Genomic DNA, 16,668 nt, shown 5'->3' on the forward strand with positions numbered 1-16,668 from the left:
ATTTTTCTCATTTTACAGTTTGGCAACTTCAACTCTCACATGATGCAAAAATGTAATCCGTGAACAAAAATAAGTTCTAAATATTATTTATAATTGGTATTACCAAGTGTGGCCCTCTGTAGATTGAATGGGGCCCCTTGCTGGGTTATCCTAGGATAATTTGGCGGTAGACGTGGCCCTTTTTTTATTTTTACCTGGAGTAGGTGATCTCTGCCTCCTCTTCTCCCCCGCCGGGTATCTTCCAGTTGGGTCGGACCAGCTGCTGATGGGCCAGGCCCATGGCCTGCATGTGGTGGGGGTGGTGAGGGAATGGCAGGTTGGCTTGGCTCAGAAAGGCATTGTGTTCATTCCACTGCTGGATCCGCGACTGTTGCTGCCTCAGGGTCTCCAGGGCCACATTGCTGTGTATACGATCTAGGAAAACGCACATGGGGGAGGGAATTAGAACCACGTCTTGTTTGTATGGTGGAATGACAAAATGGTAAAACGAGAACCTAGGTCAGTGATGGTGAACCTTGGCAACCAAGAATTTTTTGGAACTACATATCCCATGATGCTCCACTACACTGCAGAGTGCATGAGCATCATGGGAAATGTAGTTCCCAAACATCTGGGGTGCCGAGGTTCACCACCACTGACCTATAAGCCTATACATGTGTTATTTCCTTGTTGACTCGGCTACAACATCACACCACAAAACCGTATGGCGCTCACCTAATGCTTCACCAGCTGCCATAGGTGGATGTGCTTCCTCCATGTAGCTGTTGATGTGGGAGGACATCATGGGGTTGTTTTGGGTCATGGAACGAAGAGGGTTATTGACGTCCTGCAGCATGGAAGGAGGCGGCTGTTCAGGGACCATACCATCCATAGTGGGCGAAGGTGGCCGGTGCGGCATGGCTGTGTTGAAGAAAGACTGGCCGGGTTGGAAGGCTGGGGAGAGCTGAGGGTTCTGCTGTGGAGGCTGCTGGATTAAATGGTTGTGTTGGGGGAGGACGGGGGCCTGTGGGGAAGGAGGGGGAGGGATTTGGTTCTGTAGCTCAGATAGGTGGTTCTGCTGCTGCGGGAGGAGGTTCTGCTGCTGCTGCTGTAGAGGGAACTGCTGCCTTGGCATCGCAGACATATGCTGGAAGGGGCGATTGGGCATGGGGTACTGCGGGTGAGGAGGTGTCAGGTGGATGTTGACTGGCCTCTGGTTGGGGTTATCTTTACGATGAAATTTAGGATTGGGGAAACCAAGATTGGCTCGAGACTCGGGGCTCCTGGATTGTGCGTTTGGGTCCAAGTCACCCTAAAAGACAAATAAAACAAAAATGAAATGCTATCCGGACAGAATCTACTCCGATGTGCAACAATGAGATCCCCATCATTTAAAAAAAAATTCGCCCATCAGACTTGGGCCCATCAGACGTCACAAATTGATGACGCAACGCGTAGGGAAGGTCTACCAGGTGACGTCATATCTCTGACTTGGAGTGAACGACAACCATCAGCCCCTCCTTTATGAAACATTTCCCTTAACGCGGCAAGTATTTATTTTTAGGATTTAAGGCAGCACTGTTTTGTTGGAAGTTTCATATAGTTAATTCTAAGGGGTTCACATATTTATTCCTGCCACAGTATGTGGTGTTTATTATACTTATATGGGGTGTTTACTACACAAAATAAAAATACGCTTATTGTTCTCACCTGACCAAATTATGTCGTCTGGGTGCCCCATCCCTAGTGCAACATTGAGTACAAGAGCATGGAATGACTTTGTATAGACACCCAGAGCATTATAAAAAAAAAAAAAAAAAAAATAATAGTAAAAAATATATTTATTCAATACAGGATTAAAGCCATAAACTTCAATATAAAAAATAAATGCAATCAAAAGATACACATCCTATCTGGATTCCATCATACAGGGTTGTCTTCAATAATACTGAACCTCAACACGTTTCAACTCTTCATCAGGAGGTAAACAACAAATGAACACCAATGTTGCATGAAAAGAATGTGTGCGTGTCCACAGAAGCTCCAGGTGGATTTTGGTGTAATGCAAGAGATACTAAACCCAGCCACAACACACAGAAAAGATATTAAAGCGGAGTTCCACCCAAAAGTGGAAGCTCCGCTAATCTGCCCCCCCCTTTGGTGCCACAAAAGGCACCTTTCTGGGGGGAGGGGACAGGTAGCCTTCCCTACGTCTGAAAGACATGGCTGCGGCGACCTCCTACCACCGGCGCTGGGCCATTCACAAAGCGTAGCGCACTTTGCGCATGCACAGTATGGAACCGACTGTGAAGCCGCAATGCTTCCCCGCCGTTGTCCCTTGCAGGCTATGGCAACACCCGAGAGCCAATGGCAACATCGGCTGGGGTGCCGACATCGCTGGGATTCCCAGGACAGGCAAGTGTCCCAATATTAAAAGTCAGCAGCTACAGTATTTACTGGACCTCCTCTTTAAACATCTGGTGTATGTGGAAAGATCTGGAAAAGTCCAGCACAAAATATCCAAGTGCAACAAAAGTGATCAAAGCATCTCTTGCATCTTCTCAAAATCCACCGGGAGCTTCTGTGGACACGCACTTATTATTTTCATGCATCGTTGGTTATTTATTGTTTACCTCCTGATGAAGACTTCACGAGTTGAAACGTGTTGAGGTTTAATACCATTGACGACAACCCTTATGATAGAATCCAGATGCGATGCATTGATTGACATTTTTTTTATATTGAAGTTGATGGTTTTAATTTGTATCGAATAAAGAAATACATTATTTTTACAGCTCTGGGTGCCGATAACTCTCATACAGACACATCACATGACTGAACTAGCAAAGGACACCAATCGGCTTCTCCCTTTAGTCTTCCTGTACGGATCAAAAAATGGAGAAGCTGATTGGATGCGACTGACAGCACAAGCTTTCATGTGCCAACAGTTACCCAATCAGTGGCATCCATTAGGGGCACCCGGGCTCCGCCCCCTCTCTCCACGCCACCCCCCTACATGCAATACATAGGATTCATGTATAGCATGAGAAGATCCACAGCCATCCCCTGCTCATGCGTCTGGCCCCTTTCAGGGTCATAACCCCCCCCCCCCCCCCCCCCCCCAAAAAAAAATAACCACCAGTCCCTGATGAAGAGGTCTTTCACCTTGAAACGCGTTGGGAACTTTTGTCCTGTTCCATACATCAGGACAAATTCAAGTGGTTCGGTTTCGCATTACTGCTGTAACCATTCTTTATTCCTTTGTGTTTTTATTTATATTTTCATTTATCATGAAATAATTTTAACTTTACTCTAATAAACAATTATTTGATACAATTAATGATTTAAATTTGACTCTCGGCCTTTCAAAGTCCCACAAGAGGTTCCCATCCAAATTTGTACCCCCAAAAAAATGGTCCAATCAGAGGCGGCCATGTCGTTTTCTGGCATGCCCTTCCCGACCTTCACTTTTTACCTTGTACCTACAGCTAAGCCTATAATAGGCACACGGGACTCAGCCAATGACATCACCGGCACATGCGCTCTGAAGGGACGGCATACCCATTATTTTTTACTCCGGCTTTAACAGTAAATAGAGAAATGTTCCGTTACCCCTTTACATTCCAAAGGCTTCTTCTCCGGAGTTCGCAGCTTATTCATTTCAGACGACGGGCTGTTCTCATTTTTACCTGAAGAAACACGGAGAAGGTAATTAGTAGAAAAGCTCAGCAATTCAATATAAAAAGTCATCTTCCGCTGAACAGACAAAAGGTGGCAAAAACCCCCTTACCCCGCCACACACTACAGAGGAGGGTTTTTGTCTTACGGGTACAACTGGCACTGTGTAGATTCCTCAAACAGCAGAGCAGTGCCCCCTAGACTAACTCCACTTTTGCTGAAAAAAAAATACTCCCCTTTGGGTGATTAGGAATAGTGCCTCATTGGTGTCAGTGGGAGGAATAGTGTCCCATCCTTGGTGTCAGTGGGAGGAATAGTGTCCCTTCATTGGTGTCAGTGGGAGGAATAGTGTCCCATCCTTGGTGTCAGTGGGAGGAATAGTGTCCCATCCTTGGTGTCAGTGGGAGGAATAGTGTCCCATCCTTGGTGTCAGTGGGAGGAATAGTGTCCCATCCTTGGTGTCAGTGGGAGGAATAGTGTCCCATCCTTGGTGTCAGTGGGAGGAATAGTGTCCCATCCTTGGTGTCAGTGGGAGGAATAGTGTCCCATCCTTGGTGTCAGTGGGAGGAATAGTGTCCCATCCTTGGTGTCAGTGGGAGGAATAGTGTCCCATCCTTGGTGTCAGTGGGAGGAATAGTGTCCCATCCTTGGTGTCAGTGGGAGGAATAGTGTCCCATCCTTGGTGTCAGTGGGAGGAATAGTGTCCCATCCTTGGTGTCAGTGGGAGGAATAGTGTCCCATCATTGGTGTCAGTGGGAGGAATAGTGTCCCATCATTGGTGTCAGTGGGAGGAATAGTGTCCCAGGGGAGGAATAGTGTCCCATCATTGGTGTCAGTGGCAGGGGAACAGTTTCTGGTATCAGTGGCAGGAAAAGATCCTCAATTGCTGGTTAAAGACAAGCAAAGGGCCACAGTTTGGAGGCCTCATCTATAGAGTAGACAGTAGTGAACAGAATGATGGGTTCTTTGCTCCCGGGGTAATAGAAGGGACAATACATACCATTGCGGTTGAGCTCATGCTGATCTTTGTCTGTGTGCGGCATCTGCTGTCCGACATTGACGGGCGAGTGATGGCCGAGACCGAAGGGAATGGGGGAACCCCGGCCATGGCCTTGAAGCAGGTTCATGTTGTATGCCATAGCTGGGTGGGTCATCAGCCGCGGGTCCACCGAGAAGCGGCCCTGGTAGTTGGGCGGCCATGGGACCTGGAATTGGAAGGTTGTTGGTTACAAGAGGAGAAAAATCAGACCAGCAATACCATTCAGATAAAATGCCACTGATCAATAATATATCAATACAAAGCCAAGTACAAGGTGGGTCCGAAATATTCCCCAGCACACATGTCCAGTGCAAATCTCCAATCCAGCCGCTCAACTGGAATTTAGATGCGGTTCAGATGGAACTTTTAGGAGCCCATGTTGCACTAGGGATGGGGCACCCAGACATATAAATTTGGTCGTGTGAGAAAAATATGAGAATTTTTATTTTGTAAAGTAAACACCCCACATACAGTGGCAGAGGAAAAAATTTGTGAACCCCTTGGAATGAACTATGAAACTTACAACAAAAAACTGTGGAACAGCGCTGCCTAAAATCCTAAAAATAAATACTTACAGTACTAAACGAACATGTGTCATAAAAAAGGAGAGGCTTATGGCCGCCGTTCACTCCGAGGTAAGTCACCTGGAAGTCCTTTCCTACGCATTTCGTCATCAATTTGTGAGGTCTTGGGAGCTTAATTCTAAAGGGCCCACCTCTAAAGGGCCCACCTCTAAAGGGCCCACCTCTAAAGGGCCCACCTCTAAAGGGCCCACCTCTAAAGGGCCCACCTCTAAAGGGCCCACCTCTAAAGGGCCCACCTCTAAAGGGCCCACCTCTAAAGGGCCCACCTCTAAAGGGCCCACCTCTAAAGACTCAGTAGAAGCCAACCTCTCGGAAGGTTCGAGGATTTCCATGAGGTTGAGGGAGTGGCAAATAAAAAAAAGAGAGACGAAGACTTTGCAGCCTTTTCCTTTAGGCTTCTTTTGTTGGGGAAATGGGTGCCCTTTACCCCCTGCAGCAACTCTGAAGGGCCCAACTCTGAAGGGCCCAACTCTTCAAAAGGCAAAGGGAATCAATTGCGTACAGACAAATCCTACTTATCCCCTCTTTGTAAGAAACAAATACGTTGTCTGAAATCAATATTCTAACCTCTGAGTTGATTGGACAGGACTGTGTAAGGCACCAATTAGAGGGGCAGGTACTTACAGGTAAAGGAACGGACATCACCATATTCCCCCCGTAGACAGCCGGGACGTAGAGGATGCTGGTCCCGGTGTGAGGATCTATTCTCTGCACGGGGCTCGGAGATTTCCCCATGTTGGTGTGTGGACCCATCGGAGGGGTGTACGCTCGGATAGGGTTGCCAATCAGCACAGATGGGTTGGGTTGAACTACAACAGAAAAAGGAGAAAAAAAAAAAAACTTAGAACACCAGATGTCTTCTCACCAGTGCACAACGTATCATCACACTAATCATTATGGAGCACTTTCTTGCTATATAAAACTCTTATAAAGAAAGATAAGATAATAAATGAAGCGCTCGTATAATAATAAGATAGAAATACTGCAGAATCCACATCACTGCAGCTTCCAGCCATCGTGATATTCTCATGTCTAGGGACTTCACTACACAAAAGTGCCAGGATGTCACCCGAGCCTATGTGGAGAAAACCAACTTGTCTTCTCAGAATCTTTATAAGTTCTGATCTGGGTCCTGGAGCTCAGAGGCTTTGCAGAGCTTTGGGTGGGATAAAGCCTCAATTCCTAGGGCCACATCTTACCTGGTAGCCAGACCTCATTATTCTCAGCTGCTCACATGCCTTTATATAGGTGAGCTGATAAATACTCGGAGCTCTCTCTGCTACTGGATAAAAAGCGGAGTGCTGACAAAACACTAAAACTACAATGACACTTGCGCGACTTCAAAATTGTGCAATTTCCATTGTGACATTACAGTGCAACTTGATGCGACTTTGGATGAGTGTGACTTTGTTGCGACTTTGACCAATGATAACATACAGGGTGTGACAATTCCTTTCCCTGCTGCAGTGATTATGGCTAGTGTTATGGCCATGGCCTAGGGACGGCGCTACGGCCTAAAGACAGGGACGGCGCTACGGCCTGCCAACAGGGCTACGGCCAGCCAACAGGGCTACGGCCAGCCAACAGGAACATGGCTAGGGTTGGGGCTTATTTCTGTTGCAGAAGGGACACCAGGAACAGAGATGGACAATTAGCTCGGGAGGGGCTTCTCTGCAGAAGGGAAGGGCTGGGACATGTGATTAATTGGGCTTTACAAAGTCACATACAAGTCGCATTTATATCATGCAGGTGTGACTTTCATTACAACTTTTGAGAGTTTACATTGAAGTCTATGGCCCTAAAGTTGCATGAAAGTCAGACCAAAGCAGCGCAGGATCGCACAGAAGTCTCACAGATATGAATGGTACCCATCGGGAATCGTTGGGTGTGACTTGTCAAGCGACTTTGGGTTCCATTGCTTACATCCACCCTGGACTGGAAGTGATGTCATCACGTTGCTCCAATCCTCCAAAGCCATTGAAGCAATCAGACGTTATCTGTCCTTTGTGACCAGCCGGCTGCACCGTTGGAAAGTTTCTGGTGCACGTCGGGAAAAAAATGAGAAGTCTAAATATCCATTTCACCCATCAATGGTCTTTATATTTATCTACCTCTGATGTGTTTCTGGATGTAATGCTCAATTTCCAGGAGTCTACAAAATATCATCTAAAGTAACCAAACATGCGCTATCTCCCATGTATGGAGAGGGAATTCCATGTGTGGTGAAAATCAGAAGAAAGGAAAACGGCTTACCCATCGCTTCGCCTTGAAAGTGCTCATTCTGATTGTGATGACCTTTGCCCTGGAAACACAAGGAAGCGATTTTTAAGATGTCGATCTTATCCAGTGTCCACGTCACAGGTAAACTACACTGGGTCTCTTAGTACTCTCAGACGTGCGGATGAGCAGTGGTTTTACCCCCCGCCCCCCCAGCCACCCAACAGGGCTGTACAGATGCCGTGAATACTTTGCCTAAAGGCTGCAACATTTTTGGCCAGAGGTGGACAGATAGTCCACCCACCTGCCAACCTTGCCCATTGAAGCGATCGTAAACCTTTATTTTTTGACAAATACATTATACTTAAATAACCAATGCGCAGAGCGCAGTCCTAATCCTCCGTCCTACCTCTGGCCGTAGTTTGAAAATCCTTGCCTTAAGGCAATGATGGGGAACCTCCGCACTCCAGATGTTTTAGAACTACATTTCCCACGATGCTTAACTACACTGCAGAGTGTCATGAGCATCATAAGAAATGTAGTTCCAAAACATCTGGAGTGCCGAGGTTTGACATCATTGTTGGCCTAGGGACACACTTAACCCTTTGATCGCCCCTGAGTAAAAAAAGAACCAGAAGGGAATACAATCCAAAGACTACCATGAAAGGAGCGAAGGCAAGATTTAGGCCCCTGTCACACTGAGGAGTTTTTCAGGCTTGTAGCGCTAAACATAGCGCCAAAATAGTGCCTGAAAACTCCTGCCCTGCGGTCTCAATGTGTAAGACCTGAGGGCTTTCACACTGAGGCTGTGCGCTAGCAGGAGCGCTCCAAAAGTCCTGCTAGCAGCATCTTTGGAGCAGGGTGTTTACCGCTCCTCCACATTGAAAGCAATGAGAAACAGCGGTTTCTGCAGAGGCGCATTGCGGGAGGTGTTGACCATTTTTTGGGCCGCTAGCAGGGGTTAAAAACACACCGCTAGTGGCAGAATACCACCACAATTCGACGGTATAGCGGCGCTATTTTTAGTAAAAAATAAATAAATAGTGCAGCTATACCGTCAGCGCACCTCCCGCCCCAGTGTGAAAGGGGCCTTACTAAGGCTGGAGCACTCAGAATCTGGTGCAGCTGTTCATAGTAACCAGCTTCTAACTTCAGCTTGTTCAAAACACAACCTGAAAGCCGATTGGTTACAATGAACAGCTGTAGCAGATTCTATGTGCACCGGTCTTAGTAAATCTCCTCCAGTGTGAGAGATCCTCTTCACTTCCTGTTGTGTATTTAAGACTGGAAGTAAGGGAACTCCTCTTGGTCTTCCTATGGGCGTGAAGTAAAGTGAAACCCATCTGCAGGATATAAAAGCGTCGATCAGAGTCCAATACCTCTGCATTCCGGAGACACAAAACAAAAAGAACGTTCGGCCTCATATTAGCCAACGGGGGGGGGGGGGGGGGGGGGGGGGCTGCAGTAAAGAGCAAGCGTTTGATGTACACCAGTTACCTTAGGAGGGGACTGCTGATGTTTGCCGGCGTTGCCCGAATGCTGCTGTCTGAGCGCCCGCGGGATGAATTCCGGGGCCAGCGGGTTCAGCACATAGGTCTTCTTCAACTCTAAGGCTTCAAGCTGGGCTTTGATCTGTTCAAATGTGATCCCGTGCAAACTTCTGTTCTCGTGGCAAATGGTGATGAATTGTTCCCAGAACTTCCTGCGGAGAGACAAGAGGGGTCAGAACGATGAAGAAAACGCACAGAAATCCGCTCCGCTTCACATGCAGAGTCAGCATTGGTGGCGTGCCGTCCAATCAACACACAGCGTCCGGTCTGAGCAAGAGGACGGCACCTAAACAAGGGTGGAGAGACGTGCCTGGAGAGAGACTGCTTTATAAGGAAAAGGAATGCAAGTAACGTAAACCTAGATCAGGGGTCTTCAGACTACGGCCCTCCAGTTCAGGAACTACAATTCCCATCATGCCTAGTCATGTCTGTGAATGTCAGAGTTTTACAATGCCTCATGGATTGTGTAGTTCTACAACAGCTGGAGGAGGGCCGAGGTTTGAGAATTCCTGACCTAGACTGTTGCATACAGTATGTAGGGCTCAAAATTTCAAGTTTTTAGCTACTAGCCAGGCCTCAAGGCGTACTCGCCACCAGTTGCCCTGCCCAACCCCTACCATATCCCGCCCCCTAATCCTGCCCCTAGACATGCCCTCATAAATCTCATGAAATGACACTTAAATGTTTTATGCAGAATTAAGTTATAAAAATATTAACAACAACTTTATCCGTGCCCAAAAATGCAGCCTGCCCATGTCTACCAATGCAGCCTGTGTCCCCTCACATTGCAGCCAGAGTCCCCCCCCACATTGCAGCCTAGATGTGCTGGGTAAGAGGAGCTGGGGCCGCCGCCTGGTTGTTCAAAGCGTGGGCAACATAACAGCTTTCAATTCAATAGCCGACATATACAGCCCCTCCCCCCTTGTCCGGGAAACTTTGATAGACAGATCACCCGTCCAATCCTGGGATGGGTGATCTGTCAATCAAAGTCACTGGACAAGGGGGAGGGGCTGTATAGGACGGCTCGCGGCGGGGAAAACAGCTATTGAATTGAAAGCCGTTATGTTCCCCGCGCTTTGAACAACCAAGCGGCTCCGGATACTCTCCTTGCTCGCTCCCCCTGCTCCCAGGCAGCCAACACTCGCCAGCCCTCAAAATTTACTCGCAAAATGCAAGCTGGCGAGTGGGGCTGCAGTATGAAATGTGGAAACGTGAGGCTAATAAAGCTCATACATGGTCAGATTATGAGCCAATACATTGTACTGGTTAATGGAGGAAAGACGATTGTTGCTCATTTCTGCCCATTCACAGAAACCTTTGTAATCTGTAAACATATTCACAAAATACAAGGGCTTCTGTGAATGGGCAGCAGAGGAAAGGGGTTGGGGCATAGCTGCTGTGTGTGCAGAAGCACACACAGCAGCTATGCCCACCCCTCCCTTTGCCCATTCACAGAAGGCTTTGTAATATGTAAAACTCATTCTTACAGGTGTAGTGTGTCCTCCAGAAGTGCAATAAACCTGTAACAGAGATAAATCCTAAGAGGTGACATGCACCCGATTGGACTTAACTCATAGTGTGCCTTCACTTTTTGCAACGTTACCTGGAATTTAGCTTTAAGTATCCATACCTTTAAAATACTTGTATATAATGACCCATGAACTAACTAAAGCCTACTGTTTAGCTTAAAATAAAGTGACAACGGTTATAACCTGATGGTTGTAGATGGCTCAATAGGGGCCCCAAACATTTTTCTGACATGCGCAATGTCACCCTTCATTCACAAGCAGGTTACAATCATCTTCCCACAAATGGAAGAGAGATATATACAACAACCTACCTGCATCTTCCGATGGAGCACAATGCAATGGGGTCTCCTACTACCGCCACCAGGGACTGCGCCCGAGTGATGGCGGTGTTGAGGAGTTTGTAGTTGGACAGGAAGCCGTAGTCTAGGTCTTCGGTGGAATCCTCCAGCAGCTGCTCTTTGCGTTTGATGGGGGTCTGCTTGTGTTTACAGGTGTGCCGAGTCCTCACCGTGCTCAGGAATAAGACTCGGAACTGCTTCCCTGGAAACAGGAACACAAAAACCATCATCACCTTCCATTCCCTGGTCCTTCTAGAACAAGAACGTGCGATGTGGGCAGAATGGAAGAAAGATGGAGATGACGCTTACCCTGGACATTCAGGACTCTCTCCACGCTGACTTCTGACAAGCGTTTTTTGCGCAGTTCAGCTCGGATCCTGAACACCTGATCGGCGTACGGTGTTACCACGCCAATGCTGCCGTCGTCCAGCTTCCCCCACGCCACCGGCCACTTCCGCCTCAACTCCTCCACGCGTTCAACCACCTCAAACACCTTGGGGAGGAGAGAGAGGTTCACCACATAAAAGATAGATACCGTATATACTCTCGAGTATAAGCTGACCCCGATATAAGCAGAGGCACCTAATTTTATCACAAAAAACTGGGAAAACGTATTGGACTCGAGTATAAGCCTAGGGTGGGAAATGCACAAGCTACTGCAAGTGAAAAAAATGGCCATCATATCAGGGAACAGACTATCAATGACATTGCCCCAACGAAGAACAGGGAAGGTGCGTTTATATACACACACACACACACACACACACACACACACACACCTCTTCCCGTTCTTCAGCTCCGGTGACCGATCGCGGGACACCGTTGGAGATAGGGTCCGCGGGTGCGGAGCGTCGGACCGGGTCGCGAGCGCGCTGCCGGCAGCACGCTCGCGACCCCATGGCAGGGCTTAAAGAGACACGTACAGGTACGTGATTGTGCCCAGCCGTGCCATTCTGCCGACGTCTATCGGCGTGAAGGGGTCCTTAAGAGGCTAGTGATTGGATAGGCTGCATTCTTTGTGATGTCACCTCTCTCTAGTGAATGGATAGGCTGCATTCTCAGTGATGTCACCGCTCTCTAGTGAATGAATAGGCTGCATTCTCAGTGATGTCACCGCTTTTTAGTGAATGAATAGGCTGCATTCTCAGTGATGTCACCGCTTTTTAGTGAATGGATAGGCTGCGTTCTCAGTGATGTCACCGCTTTTTAGTGAATGAATTGGCTGTATTAATGCAAGGACCTGCCCAACTGGATACAAATGATTTGATAGTCTGGGTAGGTCCTCACATTACATAGTTTTGTACTACTGTATGAGTCGGGTATTGTGCTCTTACCCCTCACAATAGTAATGGTTTGAAGTTCATTCACAATCAGAATTTTGGTGTCCTGGCTGACACTAAATGATGCAGCCAATGTTTGGGTTGGCTCTTGCCACCCCCACATACCTTCACCCTAGCTGGCAGATGTGGGGGACAGATAAAAAAACAAGCCAAAAAAAAAGACAACGGGGGGGGGGGGGGGGGGTCATACCTCAGCATTGTTGTAGAAAGCCGTGCTGTTCTTCTCCTGGACGTCCTCTCCTCGGGCAGTGAAGAAGGTGAGTGGATAGAAGTCCTTGTGGGCGGGCTGCTTGCCGCTGGCCATCAACTTTCCATCGTAGAAAAGATCAGATGTGTAACTGATAGAGAGAAAAAGAGAAAATTCACCTTACAAGGAATTCTGATCGGAACAATTTAAAAAAAGAAAAACGGTACTTAATGGCTAAAGGTTTATATATAACAGCACCACGTCCCAAAGTAACATTAAAGGTGCAGACACCTCGGACATAAGGAAATGTTGGGCACTCAGGATAATGTCCAAAAAATAGTATTCTTTATTGAAAAGACTCGGGGGGGGGGGGGGGGGGGGGGTCAGATGGGGATCAGATGCCCAGAGCAGCAGCGTTAAAAACTTCCACCAATGTGCACGAGGCTGAAAGGTTATATGAAAATAATTGGGGTTACAGTGTCCTGGTCTACATCTTTTCTAAGGTAGCAATCTGTGTATTAACAAGGTCACAGGACCACGGGGGCTCGGGGCCCAGTCACAGAGCGGTCGGGGGCCCAGTCTATTCTCCCCTCAATTTCTCTTCCCACATTCAAGAAGCAACAGGAACCATTGGCTCTTGCTGCTGTCAATCAAATGTAGTAAGCAGGCTCGGGAGCGCAACAAATGGAAAAAGAAAATATGGACAGCCGCACTCCAAAAAACCTTGATGGTTGTCTTTATTTAAAAAAGGAAAATGTCTCCCGTGTAGTGTGCTGTGACTTGCAGTGCATTTTTCCTTTTTTTTAAATAAGGTTTTTTGGAGTGCGGCTGTCCATATTTTCTTTTTCCATTTGTTGCCTTGTGCATTGCCAGCACCCTTGTTACCCTCGCTCTCACCATTCATGTGTATGAGAATGATGCTTCTTTCATTTATATGAGCAGTATTCATTTTGTTATATTTTACTGTAAAACACATAAAAAAAAATTAAAATAAAGAATGTTTAAAAATAAAAAATCCATGAGTGGTGCTTACTTGATGATGGCTTCATGTGAGCGGTAGTTCTCACAGAGCAGAATGCGGCACGGGAACTCGGCGGGGTAATGTTCATACAGGCGGTCCAATAAGGACACGTGAAGATTGCGCTCCCTGGCAAACTCGCTGTAGACAAAGGGGCTGAGCTGGAAGAGAAACAGAAATGTCATCAGTTATACAATCACATCATCTCTCCATCCACTTCTACATGTATGTATGTATGTATGTATGTATGTATGTATGTATGTATGAATGAATGAATGATCACCATCACTCAACCAATATTTGTATTTTAATAAGCAGTTTACTGTTTTATTGTTTATGGTGTGTGTCTAGCAAACAAAAAAACTGCTTCTTATATGATCACATTGATTTTTTTATATCAGTCACTTATTGATTTTTTTTTTTTTTGGACAGCACTTTATTTTATTTGATAGCAGATGAGACGTTGGAGGTCGGTGGCAGTGAGGGGGGAGCTTGCTGGATAGGCGGAATTGTTCCCATAGCTGGATCGGAGGAATCGTTCCCATAGCTCAGGGGTGTCAAACTGGCGGCCCCTCCAGCTGTTCCGAAACTACAAGTCCCATCATGCCTCTGCCTGTGAGAGTCATGCCTGTAACAGTTAGCCTTGCAATGCCTCATGGGACTTGTAGTTTTGCAACAGCTGGAGGGCCGCCAGTTTGACACCCCTGCCATAGCTGGATCGGAGGAATCGTTCCCACAGCTAGATCGGAGAGGAATCCTCCACCCACCAATCCCTACTGTGATCACCACATTCTAAACACACCTTCTACTAGCCTACACACACAGCTGAGGGATAACACTGAACAAGTAAAGAAGACGAGGTACCGATCCTCACCTGCATATGATCCCCCGCCAGGACAATACGAGTGGTTTTGGTGGCAAGAGCCAAAGGCATGATGGTTTCACACTCCATTGCTTGTGCTGCTTCATCTAAAAGGATGTGTGTAAAAAAACCTGAAATAGAGAAAAGAAAAAAAAACAGGACACATGAGACACAAGTGGCCTTCATGGAGCCACCGATCTGCAAATGCAAACCGGTGTAGAGGTGCTGCCGACTTCCTTCAGTCCTCCCGGTGATCTGACTATGGGGCTACCGATGCCTCTGTATACTGCAGACCACTAGAGAGACACATAGTCAGGTGTACGTCAAATGGCAATTATCCTTCATTGAATTGACATTAAACAGCCACCAAAATTCAGCCTTCAGGCCCTAATTATGGCCGACTTTCACTCAGCCCTGATTAAGGCTAGACAGTCGAAACACGTTGGCTCTTCATCTCTGTTCACCTCTATGATCTAGGAGTAGGGGTGCCACCTCATCCCTTTAAACCCGAACACATATAAATTACAGAATCTAAGGTAAATTTAATGCAGAGAAGGCACCAAGGGAGCTTAATTACCACCTTAATCAGCTTTTTTTGGAAAGCATCAGATCTATTTTTTTTTTTGTGATCCGATGCCTTCAAGGGTAGAGGCATGAACTGGGGTTTTATAGATCCCAGATGTCTTCATAAAGAGGAGCTTTATTTTTTATTACAAGGGAAGTTTACATTTCTTGCGATAGTAAAAAAAAAAAAAAAAAAAAGCAATAAAAGCAATAAAATAAAAGTAAAATAGGGTTGCTGTAAAAATATATATATTTAATTAAATTATTATTTTTTAAGTGCCCCCCCCCCTCCGGTGCTCACAAACGTAAAACAGTGTTCACAGCACACACGTGCCGGACAGTCACCAGCTCTGCTCACGGAGCTGTAAGAACCGTGCGATCAGCAGTCTTTGATCACTCTGTGGGGGACAGATGCTGCACCAACCTTGGAAACCCCGCCTCAAAATAAAAAAAAATTGAGCCTGATCTTGATCCATAGATGTGCACGAGAGCCGCGTCTCTCTGCCTCCTTATTGGCTCATAGCAGCAGGAGCCAAAGGCTGTCAATCGCAGACAGTGAGCATTGAGTGGGGGGCGGTAGGCGGGACCAAGACGCGCTGCTGTGTGTTAATGGCTTGGGCGTAAGCCCCGCAATGGCGCCCCCCATAGCAAGTGGCTTGCTATGGGAGCACTCCGCAAAGGGGGAGGAGCCAGGATAGTCAGCAGCATGGGGATACAAGAAGGAGGAGGATCGGGGCTGCTCTGTGAAAAAACATTACAGAGCTGGTAAGTAGAACACGTTTTACCTTCACATTTTTCTATTTTACCTTTACAGTTTTTTTGTTATTTTTTTTTTAATTTTACCATTACAAATCACTTTAACTCACCAGGTTCCAGATCCAGCTGGCACAAGTACTGGGAGGTGCTGAGTGTCACCACCACCACCCTGTGTCGCAAGACGTCTTCCTTCTGTGGCATCTGGAAGGTGGCGTGTGTACTGGAGATGAGACAGTACTGATGGACCACCGGGTGCACCGTCTTCACCCAGCGGTTTCTGAAATATACCCTGCGGGGTAGAAAAAAAAAAAAAAGAAGGTCAAAGAGCACGTTCCTCCTGATAATCCCCGTTACCATGGACACAATGACATATAAAACACATTGCCTTACCTGAGCGGCCTAGCCTGGGGATTCCCTGTTTCCACGTATGGGTGGAGATAATCCTTGATGTAGAGGTCAGCAGCACTATTAGAATGGGTGCAAATTAGAACCCTGCGGAGGAAAAATAAAGAATATTCATACATGGGGAGAGACCGGACTTCCATGAACATATTATATACACTCAAAGAGGCAAGAGGTAATAAACCACAAAAACAAACATGCAATAAATTGCAAATTGCCAGTTCTTAGATGTGGCGGCTGCATTCATTTATTTATTTTTTTTCCCACATGCTGATCCGTCCAGCAGGTCTGCCGTTTTTCAATTTGGCCTCATTCACACAGGTGGTAGGAAAAGGGAGCCATAAAAACAGGCAACTGAGCCACAATTTTACATTAAAATTCATTTTTTCCTCCCCCAAAAAAATTGTGTTTGAAAAACCGCTGACCAAATACCGTGCAACATAAAAAAATTGCAACGACTACCATTTTATTCTCTAGGGCAGTGATGCGGAACCTCGGCACCTCAGATGTTTGGAACTACATTTCCCATGATGCTCAACTACACTGCAGAGTGCAAGGGCATCATGGGAAATGTAGTTCCAAAACATCTGGGGTGCCAAGGTTCCCCATCGCTGCCCTAAGGTCT

The 16,668-nt window shown here is 46.8% G+C and overlaps 1 protein-coding gene across 1 annotated transcript in view; it reads right to left on the bottom strand.

Annotated features, from left to right (window-relative positions):
• HELZ (helicase with zinc finger) overlaps positions 1 to 16,668 on the bottom strand; it is an 87,462-nt gene that overhangs the window by 25,151 nt on the left and 45,643 nt on the right. The window contains exons 15-28 of the mRNA XM_040331214.1: positions 16,032 to 16,133; positions 15,752 to 15,930; positions 14,334 to 14,452; positions 13,475 to 13,620; positions 12,445 to 12,592; positions 11,224 to 11,407; positions 10,888 to 11,116; positions 8,995 to 9,199; positions 7,534 to 7,582; positions 5,905 to 6,089; positions 4,658 to 4,862; positions 3,592 to 3,668; positions 715 to 1,291; positions 195 to 414 (exon numbers count right to left, since the gene is read on the bottom strand). Coding sequence (XP_040187148.1) covers positions 195 to 414; positions 715 to 1,291; positions 3,592 to 3,668; positions 4,658 to 4,862; positions 5,905 to 6,089; positions 7,534 to 7,582; positions 8,995 to 9,199; positions 10,888 to 11,116; positions 11,224 to 11,407; positions 12,445 to 12,592; positions 13,475 to 13,620; positions 14,334 to 14,452; positions 15,752 to 15,930; positions 16,032 to 16,133 — 2,625 coding nt within the window. The remainder of the gene's footprint in view (positions 1 to 194; positions 415 to 714; positions 1,292 to 3,591; positions 3,669 to 4,657; positions 4,863 to 5,904; positions 6,090 to 7,533; positions 7,583 to 8,994; positions 9,200 to 10,887; positions 11,117 to 11,223; positions 11,408 to 12,444; positions 12,593 to 13,474; positions 13,621 to 14,333; positions 14,453 to 15,751; positions 15,931 to 16,031; positions 16,134 to 16,668) is intronic.

Source organism: Rana temporaria, chromosome 12 (genome assembly GCF_905171775.1).
Source record: "Rana temporaria chromosome 12, aRanTem1.1, whole genome shotgun sequence".
NCBI lineage: Eukaryota > Metazoa > Chordata > Amphibia > Anura > Ranidae > Rana > Rana temporaria.